Source organism: Rhinolophus sinicus, linkage group LG07 (genome assembly GCF_036562045.2).
Source record: "Rhinolophus sinicus isolate RSC01 linkage group LG07, ASM3656204v1, whole genome shotgun sequence".
Lineage (NCBI taxonomy): Eukaryota > Metazoa > Chordata > Mammalia > Chiroptera > Rhinolophidae > Rhinolophus > Rhinolophus sinicus.
The window spans coordinates 105,119,628-105,141,081 of record NC_133757.1 but is presented as its reverse complement, the minus strand read 5'-3'; the positions used below and the strand labels follow the sequence as shown (position 1 = coordinate 105,141,081).

Below are 21,454 nucleotides of genomic sequence, written 5' to 3'. Positions count from 1 at the left end.
ATTGAGGAACAAGTAGGTAGAAAGTAAACATTTCTCACTAAGGTAGGAAAGCTCTAGCCTGGCCTCTTTGATGAACTAATACTAAAATTACAACTTGGTTTCATCCATGGGAATGGATTCGATGAAAGAATTCCAACAGTGTTGGGTGTGGCTACATACCACATTTCATCTGAATCTGCCGTAAGGCAGTAGTTAGAAGCCAGGCAAGGTACTTCTAGACAAGTAAAGACAGACATTAAAGCCCTGAAGTCAATCCAAAACTAACATTAAACTATGGAAATATGAAGCTGCTTTTAAAAATTGTAACATCTGACTGGAATATTCAGAAGATTCTTGCCCAAGAATCAACAAGCTATAAGACATTTTAAAAGATAGGCATTCTCCCCCAACACTTTCTTCCATTATTTTTTAGGTGGTCGATTATTTAATTCATGAAAATATTCTCTAAATATTAGTATTCACTAGAGAACCAGTCAAGTATAATATTGTATGCAGTGAAACTGCTGGGACTGCTTTGGTCTTCAAACTCCTATTTAAATACCTAGTCTGCTTAACTTCCACCTCACAGGGTTTGACATAAGTCTAAATTAACATAATTTATCTAACTTCTAAACTGTAAGTAGGTTATCAACAAAGCAGTTTACAAGAAAAAACAAATATCCCTCAATGATATTTTTGGAAAAAGATTAGAAAGGAAGGAGATAAAATTTAGATGGTTAAAAAGGTGGTAAAAACTTAGACAAGAAAAACAGAAAGCACATCTACAAAATCTTAAAATAGTTCCCTCACAAAGATAAGACAAATTAAAGGAAGAAGAAACTAATGACACCCCTATCCTGATAAATGTCATCTTTGTGCCAAGGAAGATGATGCTAAAGTAGAAGCTCTGATATTAATTATAAAAGTAAGCTAGGGTCAAAAATGAATTCTTGTTTTTTGTTTTTGTTTTTCGTTTTCACTGATTGATCCTTGCAAAGATATACACAAAACGGTGACTTTCTGAAGTGCAGAAAGAAGTACTTACTTTGCCTGTGACTGCTGACCAAACTTTTAAAGTGTTGTCATCAGAACCACTAACTATTCGGTTACCACAAAACTGTAAGCATGTGATCACATGATCATCATGTCCTTTCAGCACCTTCAAGACAGACGTACGTACAGGTTAGAAATATGCTATTAAATTATTATTTTTTTAAATACTGGTGAAAAGAAAAATGAAGACATTAATAGGAACAGTAATCTGTAGTCTATGTCTAGAATTAAAATTTATATGAAATATGAAGCATTATCATTCCTGGCTGATGAATCAAGTAGTAAACATTTTACTGTTTCATATTCTATTATTTATACTTGAGACATCAACTATTAAAATTTTACTGAGTCAAGACATAAAGATGGTTCAAACACAAATATATTTTATAATTATCTATTTTATCTGTTCTAACCAAGAGACTATGCATCTAAGTTTTGCAATTGTGACACACAAAAACAATTAACTAGGAAGATCGGAGTAATATTTATCAACTTTTAAAACTTAAAACAAAAGAAGACTGTTTTAATGTATACACAGTAATAGAACAGTGTCTCTCCAAGTTGTTTTTTCACTTATAAATATATATATGGAAGAATTTCAAGCATGTTTGCCATTCTTTATATATTTGAAATCTTATAAAAGTCAGAATAATACTTACATTTATAAAAATAAAACACACAAAAGCCACCAAAAAAATTCCAAAACATGGGCATGCCTCAAAAATCATGTCCAGAGCATGTGGTCAGAGAGGTCAGAGAGGGAGCCAATTCTTAGGGTAGAAGTGGATATGACAAAATTCAACAGGATATACAGAAATTTTAATTTACAAGATAGAACTACATGCAGCTCAACTCATCTTTTATTTAAGTACAATTAGTTGTCAGACTAGAGAAATTTGCTATAGAGGAATATTGTTGATTACACTTTCAGTTATTTAAAAATATATTGTTTTCTTTCTACAGGAGATAGGTGCCAAGTTATATACAGCTTGCCAAGAAGTAAAATAACACACCAGGTACTAACACTGATTAATGCTTTCTATTACCCTGTGCACGAGTAGTTACCTTAGGAGATTTGAGTTCTCCTCGCCTCCAGTTAGTATCAATTCTGTGCTGTCTGATGTATGCACTTTTCCATGGACTGTGTATGAAACCGGGTTTTATTACCTTTCTTCTCTTGATGTGCAATGGTTCATCAATACCTAGTTTTAAAGAGTTAAAGAGTATAATTGCCTTCAATAATAATTTAAATTACACATTTTATAATGTATCTCATTTTCCCCTATACTGCAAACCACCGAAATGAAGGAAATTGTCCAATTTCTAACATTATTATTACAAAACAATGTTTGCATTCTGTATAGCGTTCTTTTATATTGACTATTTCATTTTTTTCTCAAAATGATTCTATGAAATGTTGGTGAGGATGTGCAGAAATTGGAACCCTTGTGTGATACTTGTGGGAATATAAAATGGTGTAGCTACTGTGATGGCTCCTCAGAAACATTAAACATATGATCCAGCAATTCCACTTTTGGATATACACCCAAAAGTATTGAAAACAGGAACTCGAACAGATATTTGTACACCCTTGTTCAGAGCAGCATTATTCATAATAGCCAAAAAGTGGAAGCCACCTAAGTGTCCATCGATGAGTGGATCAACACAATGTGGTATACGCATACAATGGAATATCAATCAACCTTAAAAAGATATTCTGACACATCTGCCACATGGGTAAACTTGAAGACATTATGCTAAATGAAATAAGCTAGTCACAAAAACACAAATAGCATATGATTCCACTTATACAAGGCACCTAGGGTTGTCAAATTCAGAGACAGAAAGCAGAATTGTGGTTGCCAGGGTCGGTGGAGGAGGCCCAGGGTGTCCTTGGGTAAACGGTATGTCATCTCAGCTGGGAAAGATGAACAAGTTCTGGAGATGGACGGTGGTGATGCTTGTACAACAATGTGAATGTACTTAATGCCATTGAGCTGTACACTTAAACTTGTTCAAATGATAAATTTTATGTTACGTATATATTACCATTATTTTTTAAAAAGTCATGAAAATAATGATTCTATGAGAGAAGATGGCAAGGCAGGGATGATTAATCCCACTTTGTGTATACAGACACTTGAGAAGAGGTTTCCCTGCTTAGTCCAAACCAGACAGGGCAGAGGCAGAACTGGAATCCAAGTATCTTGGCTCTTCACCTCCAAGCTTTACTAACCATCCGTGCTCCCCACTCAGCTGTCACCTCCACGGAGAGGATGACCTATGGAGTATCTGTCTCATGCTCTAAGATTCTTTCTCAAAAATTTTGTTTGTCAGAGGCAAACAATATCTTTACATTTTTTTCAAAAATACTATTTTTCTGGGTGCCTGCTGGAAAAAAAAAATGCTTTATTTCATATGAATGATACCTACTCCTCTACTAAGGGAACGTTTTTCTTTAAGGTTTCAAGAACCTAAGCTCCATGACAGGAAGAAAACAGGAGTTCACTACTACCATATTTCCCCGAAAATAAGACCTAACCGGAAAATAAGCCTTAACATGATTTTTCAGGATGACATGCCCTGAACATAAGCCCTAATGCGTCTTTTTGAGCAAAAATTAATATAAGACCCGGTCTTATTTTCGGGGAAACACGGTATAACCATAGAATTTACGAATGTCTAGTTCATAGGAGGTATTCAAAAAATATGTGTGGAAGGAATAAACAGAATATATAATATTTGAGTATTTAATTGCTAATATTACTTTGGGTTTCCTTTAAATCATCCTCAGCTTGACTTTTTCATTGTTTATTAATTCTACTAGAGACTGGGAAGCAAATCAGATACATTTGCTAGTAGTTATAGCGTTCATTAGCTGCAAGATTTAGCTCATTTGAACATGTGGAATAACATGTGGATTTTATGTAAGTAGGTGAATACAAATGGAGACTCATTCTTGGTTCTCTGATAGGCTGCCTAAGTTCTCTGTTTTCATATATTCACCACTTTATTCTACTTGCACATAAGACTTCTTACTTTTATTTTTTCTCTTTGTTTTCAGAATCACCTTTGTTTTGAATCGCTTTTTCAAAGTACAAACATTTTCTCTATGTAATTTTGAACCTTACCCTCTTCTTTGCATTTCTCTCTCCAGAGAAGGTTGTCTTCAGCCAAAATTCTCCAGTACCGACACGTCTGAGCCGCCTGTAACAGGTCTTTGGGTTCCAGGAATGAAAGCACATAAAGTGCCAGCTATGAAAAGAAAAAGCATAGTATACCCATATTTTTACAAGAAGTACACAAAAATAATAAGCTAATTAATTCTCTACAGGATGAAGTACTTATAGATAAATGTAATATAATTCTGCGTTCTAATTTCTAAAATTATGAAAGGCAGTAGCTTCCAATATTTAATCTTAACAAATATATACCAGATTTTAAAAACTCAAACACTGTATTGGTTTTTATGAACTTCACTCCACTAAACTCCTCAACCTCTTCAAGGAACGCTTATTAAAGCTTGTTCTTGCCCTTTTTTTTGGTGGGGGGGGGAGGGAATAGGACTTTATTGGGGAACAGTGTGTACTTCCAAGACTTTTTCCAAGTCAAGTTGTTGTCCTTTCAGTCTTAGATGTGGAGGGAGCAGCTCAGCTCCAGATCCAGTTGCCGTTGTTAGTTGCAGGGGGCACAGCCCATGATCCCTTGCGGGAGTCGAACTGGCAACCTTGTGGTTGAGAGGACATGCTCCAACCAACTGAGCCATATGGGAGCTCAGTGGCAGCTCAGCTCAAGGTGCCCAGTTCAATCTTAGTTGCAGGGGGCAGACCTCACCATCCCTTGCGGGAGTCGAGGAATCGAACTGGCAACCTTGTGGTTGAGAGTCCATGGCCCTTGTTGGAATTGAACCGGCAGCCTTCGGAGTTAGGAGCATGGAGCTCCAACCGCCTGAGCCACCGGGACGGCCCCAGCTTGCTCTTGCCTTTGCTGTTGAGTCTCAATTCAAGAATTTCATCTAATCTAATCTAATCTAATCTAATCTATTTTACTTTATTAGTTGTTTAAATTTTGCCTTTTTCTCTCCCTAGTACAATGTAAATTCATTGAAGACAGGACTTAAGATAAGAAATGAGATTTATTTATATTCTGTGTTGTATGATTTTAGATCACTTCTGATAGTTAAGTAATAGTTCTTTATCACAAGTACTTATTATCACAATGATGAACTTTTCAAACATTTACACCTTTTACTGTAAATGACAAAAGGGGACAATCATTAAGCCACTGCGTAGACATATAAATGTAATTGGGTTCTAATTACTTTACATTGCTTAAGGGGATTTTCTTGATGGGCGAGATAAGAGTTGTATATGTGAGCTAGCTCTTGGTATATCACTGATTTTAAAATTTTGTTTCCAATACTCGCGAACGATCCATTTTTTTTCAGTGTGTAAAGTCAATGTAAATAAATAAAGGAAATGGAAAAAGAAGGAAAAGGGAATGAAAGCTTCTGAGTACGCTTCTTCAATTAGCCTCAAAAAAATCACACAGAAATTCAAATTATGATATTAGGACAAAAATGATTTAAACAGAGCAATAAAAAAATAAAAATAAACAGAAACGATAAAGTTTAGTTTTCATATAAATTAAATTACAAGGATTAAAACAAACTATCACTTAAAGGGCCAAGGATTATATAAGGGAGTAAAAGCACAATTTGAATTATTTTTTGATGCTAAAACAAAAAATTATAAACCATGCTTTCCCAATGACTTTGTATATATGGAGTTCATCCTTAACCACAAATTAATTGAGTACAATCTATATAGAAAGTACTTCAACTAGTCAGTATTCAATTTAATACTACTATTGACAAATACTGGGCAATTTTTTGTGGAATAATTATTTTTGGTCTGTCAGAGAAGATCATTATCACATATAAAAATGAGTCATTTAAAATAAAAAAAGTCATATTCAGCAATTTATGTATATGTGTGTACATCCATACACATATACAAATATATGTATATATATCTCAACATTGTAGCTTTTCATGAATATTCCATAAGCCACTTAATTTTGAAATTATCAATCAATCAAAACCGAGGCAAGTTTTCTTAGTGTTAGTATAATAGTAATGTGAAACCACTATATTATTAATATCTCATGTGAAATTGATATTTAACATAGAAATATCAGGCACAAAGTTGTATTTGTGGAAAAGAGATACTATGTAATCCCCAAGATATTTAGTGTATGAAAAAGTCTACTCTTTGGTTTAGTTATCCAGCTGAAGTAGAAATCAGGTAATTTATAGAAACATTCAAAGGAATTTAAAGGCTAGGAAACAAATCCAGAGCAGCTTAAATTTTTAAAAGTATATCCCAAAATCAACAGGTAAAATTTCCTTCATTATGGTGATTAAAAGGCCCTAACTCAATTATGAACTTCACCATATTAAATGTTTGTATTTACATCTGGCCAGTTCCATCAAACATCTAGGCATTATAGAAAATACACACAGCAAAATAAGAAAATATGCATCAAAAAATCAGAATCAGGAAAAAATATACATCAGAAAAGAAGGTTTAAATCAGGGAAAATGTAAAACACAAATATGCTGGCAACAACATCTTACATGGTTTTTGAATGAAACTACCAAGCAACAAAGGAACAATAGTTAGTTACACAATTCTTAGTGTACATTATGAAGAAGTATACCAATTCCTCACAGGAAGCGAGGTTTTGTCATGTGGGGTTCCTCAGTAGATGGGGGGGCATGGTCCCACACTACATCTCTACCACACCATGGTAGGGGATTACAGAGTTCTTGCAGCTAAGTCCAACGGTGTAGTTAATGCAGTTTTCAATTCATTTGTCTTAAAGGTAAAATCTAGATTAGTAATTCTTCTTGGGGACCACTTCTACAACACAGAAGCTCTTAAATTGAGGCCATTTCAGATAATTACCTTCTCCTGGCCCAAACTTGTGATTTCAGTGAGAGTTGCTATTTTTTGTATTGCTCTACAACCTATATAAAAGTCCACCATATTATACTTAAAAAGTGATGATAGTCTTCTCGAATTGCTATTTCAGTGGATTAAATTGGTGAAAGAAAAAAAGAATGAAGAAAATATTGGCTGATCCTACGTTAAAAATTTAGGTTTTGTTCTAAATCATATATTACTATGCTTTTCTTGACATTTACATACAAAACAAGGATAATGTTGTTTATCACAAGCCTCCTATGTAGACTAGGGAGATTTTTGTAAAGGTTATTGAGATTAATAAGTAAATGTTGGTAAAGAGCTTTGAGATCTGTTGAAAGGAGTTGTAAAAAATTACTATACGTCCATTTCCTGTCATGAAAGAAATGTGTTAAATGACAGTACTTAGTTTCTGATGAGATAATATTCGTTTCCTTAAGGATTTAGAACTATACCATTATTTCTCCACATATAAAATAAAGCATTTTTCAAAACAGAAAAATTTTTTTCTACTATTTGGAAAAAAAAGCAAAAAGCATAGATGATATGCTAAGCCAAGGCTGAGTCTCATTCTCTTACCTAGCCTCACTTTTTTTTCCTCAGGCAATCTTTAAAAGAACACTTAATCTCCCCACCCCCCAAAATATTTCATTGTATTTACTCTGGTTATCAATAATTTGTGCTTCATTCTTAGACTCTTAAAAATATTTTCATATTCTTCTCATTTTAAATTACATTTTTGTGTGTTAAGAAGTGGAAAGTCAAATAAAGAAAAAAAAAAAACACCTCATTATTCTTAGACATAAGGGGACAAACTAGACTAAGAGAAAGCCTGTCTTTTAACAAAATACTACCTTCTAAAATAAGGAGGCTATCAAGCGAAACTATGAAGAACATATCAAAGGTGAAAAAATTCACTTTCAGTCAAATACTTGTAAAAGTGTTTCTTATGATTAACATCCTTCGGGAAGAAAAAAAAGCTTATGTCACTTTCATAAGCCACATCTATTCAAAGGACTCAGTTTTAGAATGAGCCAGCAAGAATAAATATTTTCTGGGACAATGTCATTTTTAAAAAAATCACTCCAAAGAAGAAACATTTCAGGATAAAGATGTTTTTTTCCACTTTGCTTTTTTTTTTTTTTTTGGAGTTATGCTTAGTTTCATACATTAAATATAACGAAATTGTTTTATTCATACCCAAATTATTATTGGGAGGATCTTTAATGCTCTTAGGATATTTAGAATGGTTATCTAAAAAACTGACTCCTTTTCTCTTCAATTTGAAGTTTCACGATCATTTTCAATTGTATAGTAGTGTTTTATATTGTTTTCTTAGCTGACGTATTATTAGTGGCACACATAACATTTGTGAAAATATGGTGACATTCATTACTGAATGGTATATTATCTGCTGACAAAGATGAAACTATGAAGCCTATAGCTTCGATAACAAACTACATCTAAACTGTGCCTCATTTATACAGTCAAGAATGCCCATATGATCATAATCAAACCACAATTTAAAAAGTGTCAGTTTACATAAAGACATAAAAACAAGTGGGCATAAATAATTCCAAAAGAAATGCTACACGAATGCAATTCATAAGGGAAATCTGTAATTGTGTGTGTGTGTGTGTGTGTGTTGTGTAATGGGAGGTGAGAAGTGGGATGATTAGTAGAAAAAGACATACAAGTAAAATTCCATATATTTCATAACAATTACACAAAGTCAGTGATCGAGAACTACAATTCAATAGAATCGTAAAACTGTTATTCTCAAAGGGCCTTAGGATAAACAAACAACAAAATAAGAAAACAAATGACTGTTTTTAATAAAATCAGAATTTTAAAAAACTCTATTATTATAATGAACATACCAAGACAACAAAAGTTTGGGCTTCAAATAACCTGGGAAAAAGCCTTGGTAAAGAAATAATCAAACTGATGAAACTCAATAGCTTACTCCTATATATGACTTATTCCAGCGGTAGAAACAGGTAAGTATACTTTCATCTGAAAATTGTATTCAGTCACGGCAGGTTATCATTTACAGCCCTCTTTAACACTACTTAAAGAGCTAAACTGGCAATACTGAATACCGTAATTAGGATGACGATGTGTTAAAGATGGTAGCTGTTGAGATAGTCTCAAACAGCACCCAGTGAAAATTATAATTGATCACCCTTACCTCTTTTGGGAGCAACGAAATGAAGTCTCGTTGAAACTGGGGTTCTATCACTTGCATCATATGTTTTACTTGGGTTGGTTCACAACTATCAATAAGTTCATCTAAAGCAAGCAATTTCTCTGGTCCACTCCAGCTCTATGGAAGAGGAATTCAAAATTGTTATTATTTTAATAGATGTCTCAAATTATGAAATCATAAAGAAGATCCACATTTACATGCAAAATTAAAAGGGGCTCCTGAGAACGATATTTTCTCCAGAGGTCACTGAAGTCATAATCATTTAGTTTCATCAAATTTACTAGCTACCTTTACTTTATAAAAGCTTAAAAAGAGTCATGGTTTTGACAGAAAAATACTTGTATTACATTATTACAATTGTTCTATATCCATCTACCACTAAGCTCCTGGTTAAGAAACCAAAATTTTATTCAGAAACATCAGTTTGGGTTACTAAACAAATAGGGAATTTGGGGGTTAATTTGAAGTTTGATTATTTTGTGTTTCCCTGACATAGCTTCAAATCCTGGTTCAGAACTTACCTCTTTGACAACTTACATTGATCCATCTCCACTCATCTCTGATCAATTATAATCAACACTATAAACTCTGATTTACTGATTTACATTCCTCACAAGATTTCGGGTGGTTTTTTATAATATGTTGTTCCTCTCTGTCTATATTACAAGGATTCATGGACACTCGGATAAGGAGAGACCCATCCTGGGTAAAGGATAACTATACTGACTTGATTAAAATGCAGCTTCAATTAAGTCACTTTTAATGTAAACTCCTTCATCTCCTTTGCATTTACCAATGCTTGTTTTAAAAATATTTTTGGAAATGTTTTGGGTAATTTAGGGTTAATCTTGTATCGTAAAAATATAGTGAAAAACCTTGCAATATACAACTACTCTATATACTTTATGAATTAACCACATTAATAGCTACTATGAATACTTCTAAGTTAAGGTAATATAGTATACATGTTTAATATAGTATACATGTTTTCTTTCTTCTATGTAATATTACTGTTTTTTAAAAAGAAATGAATAAAAAAATATTAATACACTGCTAGCAGATGTAAAAATATCTTTTATCAAGGATTTTAGGGATGGAGTACAGAACGAAAAAACACCAGAAGAGAACATAAATAACTAATTCAGATAGGTAAATATTAGAAACTGTGTCAGAAATTTCTACATATTTAAGGAATAGTCTCAGTCCATGGCAAAAATTATGGCTGCCTAGCAAAATGATTCTAAGACTTTAAACAATATTTATACTTTGTTTTAAATAACATTTGATTTAACAAGGCAAATAAAATTTTAATTATATCTCATAAATTATACATACATTTAGGTGTTACTTTGTGACACTTTACTGATAAAGATTAGTAACAGAAGCTGCAAACTACATAGTAAATGAGACCTTCCACTGACCAGACACACTCAACAATCTAATTACTTAAATTCACATCTCTTAGATGGTTCCAGCAAAGGTCTGGACCATACAGGCAGTTTTCCTCTCTCCAGCCTGGATTTCATCCATGAACTCCAAACCTGTATATCAAAGTGCTTACTCAACACGTATTCTTGGATATGGAATAGAAACCTAACATGTCCATGATCTTTCTCTTCAAATATACATGTCCACAATCCTCTGTATTTCAGTATAATTAATATAATTTTGTTAGTTGCTCAGTCCAGAAACTCTTGTGTCATGCTTGATTCCCTCACTCTCACCAGCAGATAGTTCTGATCCATCAATGAATTCTAAGACCTTACACTTCAAAATAGATCCAGAATCTGAGTATTACTACACTAGTATGAGCTACAATTACCTCTCACCTGGTTTATTCCTATAACCTCTTACCCAGTTTCCCAGCTTCCCACCTTTGCCCTCCTTGTTCTATCCTACGACACGGAGTAGTCAGAGTGATACTGCTAAGTTCCTCACTCTTCTGTTTAAAATTCTCAGGATCCAATTCATTCAAAGTAAAAACCAAAGTCTTTAGGCTGGCCTCAAGGCTCTACTTTCCTATTCCTTTCTCTCATTCACTCTGCTTTAGCCATAGACACGCTTCCTGCGCCTCAAATACACCGTGCACGCTGTGCTGCAGAGCCTTGTCACTTGCTGTTCCCTGGAGCATTACTTCCTTAGATGCCCACATGGCTTGCTTCCCTCCGTCTTTCTCTGAGACCTTCTCTGGGCAACCCTTCTAAAATTTCCAAACCAGTTCCAATTCCCTCTCCTGACGAGAATGTAAGTTCTGCGAAAATAGGTGTTTTGTCTGTTTTGTTAACTACCGTATCCCAGGTCCAAAGGAGGGCCTAGCCCTATAAATATTTGCTGAAAAAAATGAAAGAATCCCCAAAGAGTCAAGAAATAGTGCATCAGCACTATCTCAAAATCTTTGCAGAGAGGTTCTGCCCTTTATATTTGAGGATATTGCTAGAACTTGCTCGCTTAGTCTAGTTCCAAGACAGTATCCAGATTTTGTAGACATACATAGTTTAGCAGCAAGGGACGTATGTATTAACTCAAAAACCTTGCAATGAGTAACTAGATTAAAACAAAATAACAACAATCCACACCAACCTTTAATGAGGAATAGTGGATAGAGCACTGAATTGGGGATCAGAAAATCCAACTTTTGGAGGAGATTTGCCACTAATTAAGTTATAATTTAACCTCTGCAGCCTGAGTTTCTTTATCTGCAAAAATGTTGGATAATTCTGATAATAATTATTTTATTTTTGTTCTGAAAAACAGTTGTCCTGAAAAAGAAAAAAGCATCTTTGTTTGGTCTTTCATGGTAAAGTTATGTAGGAACATTTTGAAGGGGATTGGAAAAACATTCCAAATTCAGAGAGGCTCAAGAGAAACAAAATTTAATTTGTGGACAAAAGTGCAAATGCAAACTTCAGAATTCTCCGTGAAAGTGATATTTGATTTCAGGTAATTAGAGAATGCAGGTAGGAGGGAAGACCAGCAGGAACACTAAACTGTAATCAGGGGCCTGGGTTTCACCAGCAAATGCACTGTGGAACCACGTGGAAGTCTGAGTGGGAGACCCCACCTGTGTAATGAGGAGCTTGGGCCAGACCAGTGGTTCCCAAGAATGCTGGATGAGGAATACAAGAATCTCAGAGTCCTACAACCCACCATCAAAGGGTCTGATTCAGTGGTCAAGCTGAGGCTGAGGACATTTTGCGTTTTAAATAAACAACTCATCCAGGTTGGATGCAGGGGAGTCACAAACCAGCAGTGAAACCAACCAGTACCGCCTGGGTGATCCTTAGGGTCCCAATCAGATACATAGCTTATGACTTCGGAGGGTACTCTGCCTGAATCTCATGCGGTAAAGAACTCACTTCTCTAGTCCCTCCAGCACATGTTATCCCGTCTGTTTCAACAGTTCCAGGAGTGGAGAACTTAACTATCTCCCATTCTACTGTGGGTCAGTTCTAATTGTTAAGTTCAACTTACATCAAAATCTGACTCAAAGAATATGATCCAGGTTTTATTTTCTGAAAAAACCAAGAATCAGCCTGATTGCATTTTTATACGGAAGTCTTCAAAATGTTAGACACAACATTTTCCCTTAAACTCTGGCTAAATAGATGGCTTTCTTCAACTCTTCCTCATACAACAAGGTTTCTTGATCACGGTTTCAAATACAATCGCAAAATAATACTGAATTCATTTTCTCTTGGCACTATTCAGTTTTAATATTTTGTTGACTGCCAAAAAATCTAAATAAAATCAGTTAGAAAACATGTACAATTTCTAAGTGTTGCCATGAAACTCGATTAAATCCTTCAGTAGAGTAGTTTTCACTCCACTTTTAATTTCAAAACACAAAAGTACTTTCTACTTCATCATTTTAAACAATATTTTGAGTATAACAGGTATTTTCAAAGTACATTTATAGTTTTAATGCAATGCAAATGTGCTTCCATTAAAATAATACTAATAATGTGAGTCTTACTGCCTCAGTATGAAGTTAGCATTAATAGGCCTTTTAGACCTGAGAAAACTGTGGCTCACAAAAGCTATTTCTTGACCTAAAGAGAGAAAACTAACATTTATTGAGCCTCCACTATATTTCCAAGTATAGCTTTAAGCACATTTATGTTTTCTCCCTTCTGACGACTTTTTAGTGTTATATCTATTTTACAGAGGATGAAAATAAACACATAATATCAACAATATTATGCAGTTATTAAGAGGCAAAGCCAGAATTTGTACTAAAAGCTTTTCTCCTAAGTCATATTACCCTTCTCATTATATCAGAATGCCTCTGAATATAATTTTCAACATAAGAGAATGTTGATGTTATTGGTGTCTTTACATAATCTAACATTTTCAAGTGAAAAACCATATGTTAACACCCCCATGACATACATGTAAGCAACAATAAAAAAGAACAATCCTCTCCCCCAAAATGAACAATCTGAAGCATCAATCTGACTGCCAAAAAAATGAACCAATGGCTACTGAAAATTCAAACAGTACAAAATTTCTGGGGTCTTCTGTTTTGTTTTTAATTTGTACTTCTACTCTGCAGTGGCATTCTGTTTCAATTTCCCTTTATCCAAAATGGTGTGTCATTTGTTCTCATTCAATTTATAAATTGCGTACTTTGTCAAAATAGATGGAGCTGGACCAAAACAATGCTGTGTCACACTGCCTTAGGAGCAGTGTGTAACAGCAGAACAGTAAGGGGACAAACTCTCCCATTTTGCTTGTTATATAACAGAAAAGTCATCATTAAATGCCCCCACAGCACATCTGTAGAAATCACGCCAGTTTAATTATCCCTCACAGTCATTTACTATATACCACACAGGTCAATCCATGACTCCCCCAACCTTACTATGGAATGACATCTCTCCACAAGTTAGGCATTCAAGTATTGTAAGCCTTTAGGCAAGAGATTCATTTCTTGTTACTTTGGCACCAGCCCTAAAAACAAAAGGCAGTGAGGCTATGGATGTGTCAGGGACAGACATGGTATTCAAAGGAGGAAGGTCCTGATCTACCTGTCTAGCTGACCTTTTATTGCTAGATTTCTTTGCTATACAATATTTATCTGAAAAAAACAACAACAACAACACAAAAAAACAATGCAGGGATAATTCCACATGTTATTCCTACTGAGAACTTTTCTTCACTCCATCTACTACTTCTCTTATGAAAAACGATCAAATGGGTCTTTTTACAGAACAGAAGCTAGCCTAATAATCTTTAGTTTACTGAATCTCATTAATTCTAAGAAACAAGCTATTTTAATAAAGAAATGCATGTTTCTGAAGTTGGGATGCATCTAATAACCTTGGTATCTCAGGTGTGATAACATACAGTCTGTGGTAACATGGACATTTCATTAAGTAAAGCACGAGCTAGCTAAACAAGCAGTTGTACAAAGGACTCCCTAAAACACTCTCACTGCAAAATAGGATACAAATGCCCCCTATTACATAGATCAGTATTTGACAAAGTTCTATTAAAACTGGGGAAAAAAACCTAAATGTCTAGCAAATAATATTTTAGAATATTGGAAAGAAATGGGCCCATACTTATTTTAAATCTCACTCTGAATTACCTTCTGGTAAGAAATAAAGCTTTGCATATGAAAGAAATATTTTGAAAGCTGTCTATAGTAATAAAACTAACTGCAATTTTTGATCATGGTACTTTCTTATACAAATGGTAGGAACTCAGCTTGTGCACGACTCATGCTGTGTTGCTCACACTACATGTATGTGCAAGTATGACAGCACACACTCACAGCCCCATTTCCTTGGCTTAATTAGAGATGGCAAAAATCTTAAAGTATTTCTTAACACTGTATAAAGGTCTGAGTTTTATTTTCACCTCTTATTGATGGATCACCTTTTTTTTTAAGGGTGCAACAAAAATTCAGACTTCTGAGGACATGCATATGGGGGGAAAACTAGTTTAAAACTTTTTAAAAATCATGAGCTGGGACGAGAGAGAATAATCCTTGGGGCAAGGTAAGTTTGATCAATAAATGACTATAAAAACAAAACAACAAAAACCAGTTCTTTGTAACTGACGTGGTCCATAACATTGTAATGACAGCACTACTGACATTTTGGGTCGGGTAACTCTTTGCTGTGGGTGGCTGTCTGTCCCTTCCATTGCCCCTACACACTAGATGCCTTGTAGCTGTAACAACCAAAAAATATTTCAACCAAGGGAAAATCCCCTCCCCCCGGTCAAGAACCTCACTGCTCTAACTTTTCAGTTACCAACTGGAAAAAAAAGGTTATCCTACTTTCTCTGAAATCACCTGAAGGGTAGGAAACAATTTTTAAAATCCATTTAAAAGCAACATTGCTTCAAGTGAGTGTTCTAGCTACAGAAGAAAAATAACAGGACATTTATTTAGTTTTTGCCCAGGTATTTAAAATATTAGGATTTACATAAATGGACATCTTAAAAATCTGAAATGTGAAATAAAGTATCCTCTTTTTCAACCATTATTTCTTTATATATTCATAAAATACCACAAACCAAGCAGCCAGAGGTAAGGAAATATATTCATTTTATATTAGAATGGTGGCTAATATCACAGATACCTTTACTTTACATAATTTATATTATTTACTGTTTACCAAGAATAATTGAGTGTTTAGCTCATGCCAACTATTTTGCTAAATACTTGATTTATATGCATTATCTCACTGGAAGAAGAGATAATGCAATTTAATATCACTGTCATGAGTTACAAAATGTATATTTTCAAGGTTTGATTGTAGCTAATCATCCCAGTGAATTTTCAAAGAATTTAAATGCTACAAAAATATAATAATCAGAGTAAGCCATACACAGAATGGCGTAATGAAAAGAAGCTGCATCAACTCTCGGAGGCTGCCCGGGTAATAGTGATGGGTAAGTTACCACCAGTGACTAATTAGCAGAGTTCTTCACATTACTCCGAAATGCTTCACTTCCAAGCAATGCAGTTCAGAACGCAAATACACTTAGCAACCCCAGAAACTAAACATAAAGGGGAGAAGGAAGAAAGTTCTCATTATCTAAAAGGAATAAAGGAAATGCAAATGCATACTTCCATAAAATAAGCATTGACTCTCCTGATTTAATACACTTAAAAATTAAAATGAGCTCCCTTATTTTTTAATAGCATTTTTTAAACTGAGATAAAATCCCCCACTTTAAATGCACACTGCAGTGGTTCCCAGCACACCCATCTTGCTGTGCTGCCATCACCACAATCAATCCAATTCCAGAACACTTTCATCACCCCAAGAAGAAAACCCCGTACCTATTAGCAGTTAGTCTCAACCTCCCCTCCCACCAGAGCTTTACAATCATTTAATCTACTTTCTTTCTCTATGGATTTGCCTGTTCTGCTATAAAATCATGCAATATGTGGCCTTTGTGCCTGGCTTCTTTCACTTAGCATAATGTTTCCAAAGTTCATCCATGGTGTAGCATGTTCCTTTTCGTGGCTGAATAACTCCTTTTATTTTTTTTTTATTTTTTTTTTCAGCAATTAAGTGAAGCATTTCAAGTACTGTGTTTTGAATGTCACCTGAAACATTTTCAGCCATTCCTGGAGGCCTGTCGGTGGTTGGACAGATGTAATTCGGCGACGTTGTTGCCCTTGGCCATTGGCTGCTCTCAGGTCTCCAAAAGTTGTTGGTGTTGCTGAACATGGTACAAGCCCAGTGGTACTACAAAAAATACAAAAGTGGAAGCAAAGATATATATTTATTAAGACTAACAGGCTCCAATTTAATAAGAACGATGATTTGGCATATTTCAAACACCAAATTATTATTTTTACTTGCTTATCTCCAGAGAACAAGTATACACAAGACCTATTCTGCTATTCTTAGAGTAAGTTTCCTCCCTCCTACGTTACCACCTGTTATCATCCCAGCAATGTTAATTGCAACCAAATGACAGAATCTCTATGGCAAAACTGCAGATTGTTGAAATGTTAAAATATTTCCTTGGAAGATACAGGTTCCACTTCTCTTATGACTGGTCTTCAGGGACATAATTAAATAAAAGTTTAAATTTTCTTTATAAAAAGGGATTATGAGAATTATAAATGCTTTAAAAAATTCATATGTAGAAATAGTATGTTCAAATGTTTTGGACATTTCACTAGTCACATCAGTCCTTTAGTTTGCCCCAGATGCCTTTGAAATTTATATTTGTCCATTTCTCTTCAATTTTTTGTTATTTATAAATCTTAGTCTAGATAATACTTGACAGGAGCAAGCCTTGATTAGAAATGTATTTACTCAAAACAGGTTGAGTACTGAAAACATAGTATGTGCAAAATTAAATGAGATCATCTAAACACTTTTATCCAACAATTAAAATTTTGAGACACTTTGAAAGAAACCTAAAGTTCAACTCTGCCCCTAGTAAAATGAAGGATTAAGACTAGATGATCTATCTCTAAATTGCCCAACTCTCCTAAAAATGTCTGGTTGATAGGAATAGTATAAACTGCAATTGATATATTAAAATTTACCTCTTAATTTCAACACCTAATTGAATTATTTAAACTCAAGGTAAATGCTGAACATATGTATTTGAGAGACAGTTAAAAAAAAGCTAAAAGTTTCAGTTAAAAAATTGCATTTGTAAAATCATCTTCAGTTTATTGAGCTGTGATAATAAAGTGTTTTAAATCCAAAAAGCATACAAATTATATCCTAACAGTTGAATATCAAGCTCTGGTAAATTACTAATGAAACAACTCCCCCAATTCTTTTCTATCCAGCATATTTCAATATTTTGTTTAAAAATGTATCTCAGTCACTAGATTTTACTGAGAAATCTTCATATTGGTCATCTTTACATCTTTTAATATTATACATCTAAGACAATCTCTAACATTCAACAATTAAATCTATTTTTTTCAATCTATCAAATTTCAAAGGTAATCTCTATTTTCTTCTCTGAAATGAAACAACTTTTAAAACAGTGATTTTAACTTAAATTTTCTAATAAAAATGATGGAAAATTAGTTTAATTTTATTAGAAAACCTGTGAAACAAATTAAAAAACATCAAATATATATTGATAACATAGCTAAAAACATAGAAATCAATATGCTGTTTGGCTTGCTTTAATATTATATATTAAAAGGCTAAAAATTTCATTTTCATCTTTTTAGGTGCTTTCTCAATATAAAAAGTGAGCAACTAAAGATAAATTTTACCAAAATGTATTCTGTAGTAAAAATCCAGCATTCATTTATAGGCTGCCTTAAAAACAACTCAACAATTTAATACCTTTGTCCTGGTAACAGCCATATTAATAAAAGACCAAAAATTACATGGCTAACTAGAATCTATACATTAAAAAAATAGCACATTTTTTTTAGCATTGAACTCAACTTTCTCATCAAGAAATACTTTACCAAGACTAGAAGGAAAAAGCAAAAATGAAGTGAACAGTTTCACTTGTCTCTCTATCACTCCACACCCTCTGGTTGAAGTGCCAAAATACAGTGAAACTGTCAAAAGGCAAAGGGTAAATAAGTAAGAGGGAAGGGGATAGTTAGCAGGAAAAAAATATCACATAAAGCATTTCCTGAATAAGAGATAGCTTTATTTTTCTCTTCTGTATCATGTCTGCATTTTTTTATATAAAACTATTTTAATTATTATGAATTCTAAATTTCATACAGGAGCATTTGAAAGAAATATTTTCCACACTGACTGAAAAAACTATATAAACTGAAAAAAAAAAAGAGATGCAATCTTTAACAATGATCAATCACAAAAACATAGCCTAAGCAATGTTAATTTTACTGCATCTTACAGTATATAAGTAACTTTAAATCAAAATATTTAGGGAAAAAGAAGAAATGTCACCATCATAAAGTTCTTATGGTTTCTACAGCTAACTTTCAATCAGTTAATAAGAAGTGACAATTATGCAAACAAGGACTGAAAAAGGTTTTAAAGATACCTTTGTCATTTAAATTTTAAATACCACATTCCAATGACATCCAAAGCCATTTTTAATTGTCTGGGTAATAGATATTATGCTTAAGTTAGCCTAATTAGCGTGAGAGTGGGAAAAGTTTTATACTGATGCAAAATCCAAAAATGATGGAATGGTGCAGGAAACAAGACTACAATTGTATTTAGTTGTTATGGAAACTATTCTACTGGCGTAGAAATGTATGTTAAAAACATAAGACCTACCAAGTAAATAAAAGGGGATTTCTAACACAGTAACTTCATGAAATATGATTTAGCTAGTAACTGTGAGGTTTATTTCACTGATAGTAAATGTATCTTCAATTTTGCATACATAAATATCCACCCTAGAACAGCTGTTGCTACAGTAACAAGACACATTTGCTCATATTCAGTTTTGGATTTACTTTTTAGAATTTCTTACGAATTGTGATTTAAAAATTTTCTTGATAAAGAGAACTTCTGCTTACTTAAAGAGAACTTCTGTGCCTTACTTCAATGTATTAGTCACAAAATATAAGGCTATAATGGCAGACATTTTCTCCTTATTTAAAGTGATATATTTCCCAATTTTCAGTGATCTCAAAATGTGTTAAACAGTCAACAGTACTAGTGACATCATAATTCTATAAAAATAAACTGAGAGAAATGCTTTTAGAATCAACTATTTAAAGAAACATGAGAATCAATTATTATACTTAATATTACCTTGTATATTCTGAGACTTTGCATGGTTTCTTTCCCAAAGAAAAAGAGCGGACCTCAGAACCATGGTCCAACTTTCTTTTCATCTATAAGGTAAAACAAATAAGATATGTTTTTTAAAAAAATCACCTGCCCAACTATCAAATTTTAACGTTATCATTGGTAATACTGAAAAAAATCTTAAATTTTCATATGCCTACACTGTTAATTAGGCATAGTAAATTGATATAGAAACTAAATGTTTCATAGTTTCTTCTGTTAGTTCTACTTTGTTTTACTCTTTACAAGACTGGAAAGGTGAATTTTTCCACAAAATATTTTGTCCAGAAGAACCATGTACGGTGATTTAAAAATTGATGGCCATCATATATATACATTCCTTGAGAGTAATATACCTTTCACGTTTTCCAGTTTAAGAACCAACATAGGGGAAAATGCCATGTTAATCCACACAGAAAAGAACCATATTTAAAATGCCTTTCTTACTGATCTTCATTTTCCTTTAAAAACAATTTTTAAGAAAGATAAACAACAAAATTCAAAATTTCAGAATAGAAATAACAGTAACCAAATTAAAAACACACATTATTATAAAGGGTAAAGAGAACAATGCAAATAAAATAATCTTGAAAAGTAATTATAATAAGGCATAAAGCAATGAATATGGGCAACGAGGACAGTAAAAAAAGTAAATCTGTAATTAGAGAAATTTGGAGATGGCATAATAAAGTGGGGAAAAAGCCATCGATTGATCTTTATACAGAAAATACTCTACAGATAGATACTCAGGACATTCTAACTTGAAAGGCAACAACAACAAAAAATATTTAAAAAGAATGAGTTAATGCATCTTTGTAAGGTATAGCCAACATTTATAGCTTTAAACTATTTCATGACGCTATATATGTGTAATACTGTAAATATATTCAGAATTTCATTTTGTCAACATCAATGTTGAAATATTTATTTTTTGTATTTCACTACTGGTTAACTGAGGTAATCTAACTATACATATATTATCAAACCAGAAAATAAGATATGATAAGATTCAACTTTTTCTAGAATATTTCAACAACCCCTCTCAGATTTGTGTCTGTTAATTAATTACTGTATTACTGAAAATTACAGAGGGGAAACCCTCCGAGTGACAGATAGCTATCCTCATTTTTATAATAAGGTGAAAATCCTTGCTTTGCAGCAGCCTTATTTTCTTACCTATTGCCTCACATGGGAACATCGTAACAGCATGCTACACTGTAAATATTAAGGAGGACCAATAAGACTCTAAAAATCTTTTTGAACCACACACCATAATAAAGATTATGTTTTTATCATCATGAAGAGTCTTCCAAAATACAGGGACGATCTTACAATATTAGGGACTAGAGGTGAGGGTACAACAAGCTCATCCTCAATTACTTCATGAAATACCTACTGGAAATAAATGGAATTGGTCTTATTTCAACCCTTCAGAACTTTTTGTGCTCATTACATTGTTTTAAAGAGATTCCTCTCAAAAACCATGATTTCCTTTC

The 21,454-nt window shown here is 33.4% G+C and overlaps 1 protein-coding gene across 5 annotated transcripts in view; it reads right to left on the bottom strand.

Annotated features, from left to right (window-relative positions):
* FBXW7 (F-box and WD repeat domain containing 7) overlaps positions 1–21,454 on the bottom strand; it is a 171,381-nt gene that overhangs the window by 7,423 nt on the left and 142,504 nt on the right. For all 5 annotated transcript variants that reach the window (XM_019722716.2, XM_019722739.2, XM_019722723.2 and 2 more), the window contains 6 exons: positions 19,923–20,005; positions 16,796–16,937; positions 9,211–9,345; positions 4,164–4,287; positions 2,098–2,234; positions 1,025–1,138 (listed from right to left, as the gene is read on the bottom strand). In XM_019722716.2, coding sequence (XP_019578275.1) covers positions 1,025–1,138; positions 2,098–2,234; positions 4,164–4,287; positions 9,211–9,345; positions 16,796–16,937; positions 19,923–20,005 — 735 coding nt within the window. The remainder of the gene's footprint in view (positions 1–1,024; positions 1,139–2,097; positions 2,235–4,163; positions 4,288–9,210; positions 9,346–16,795; positions 16,938–19,922; positions 20,006–21,454) is intronic.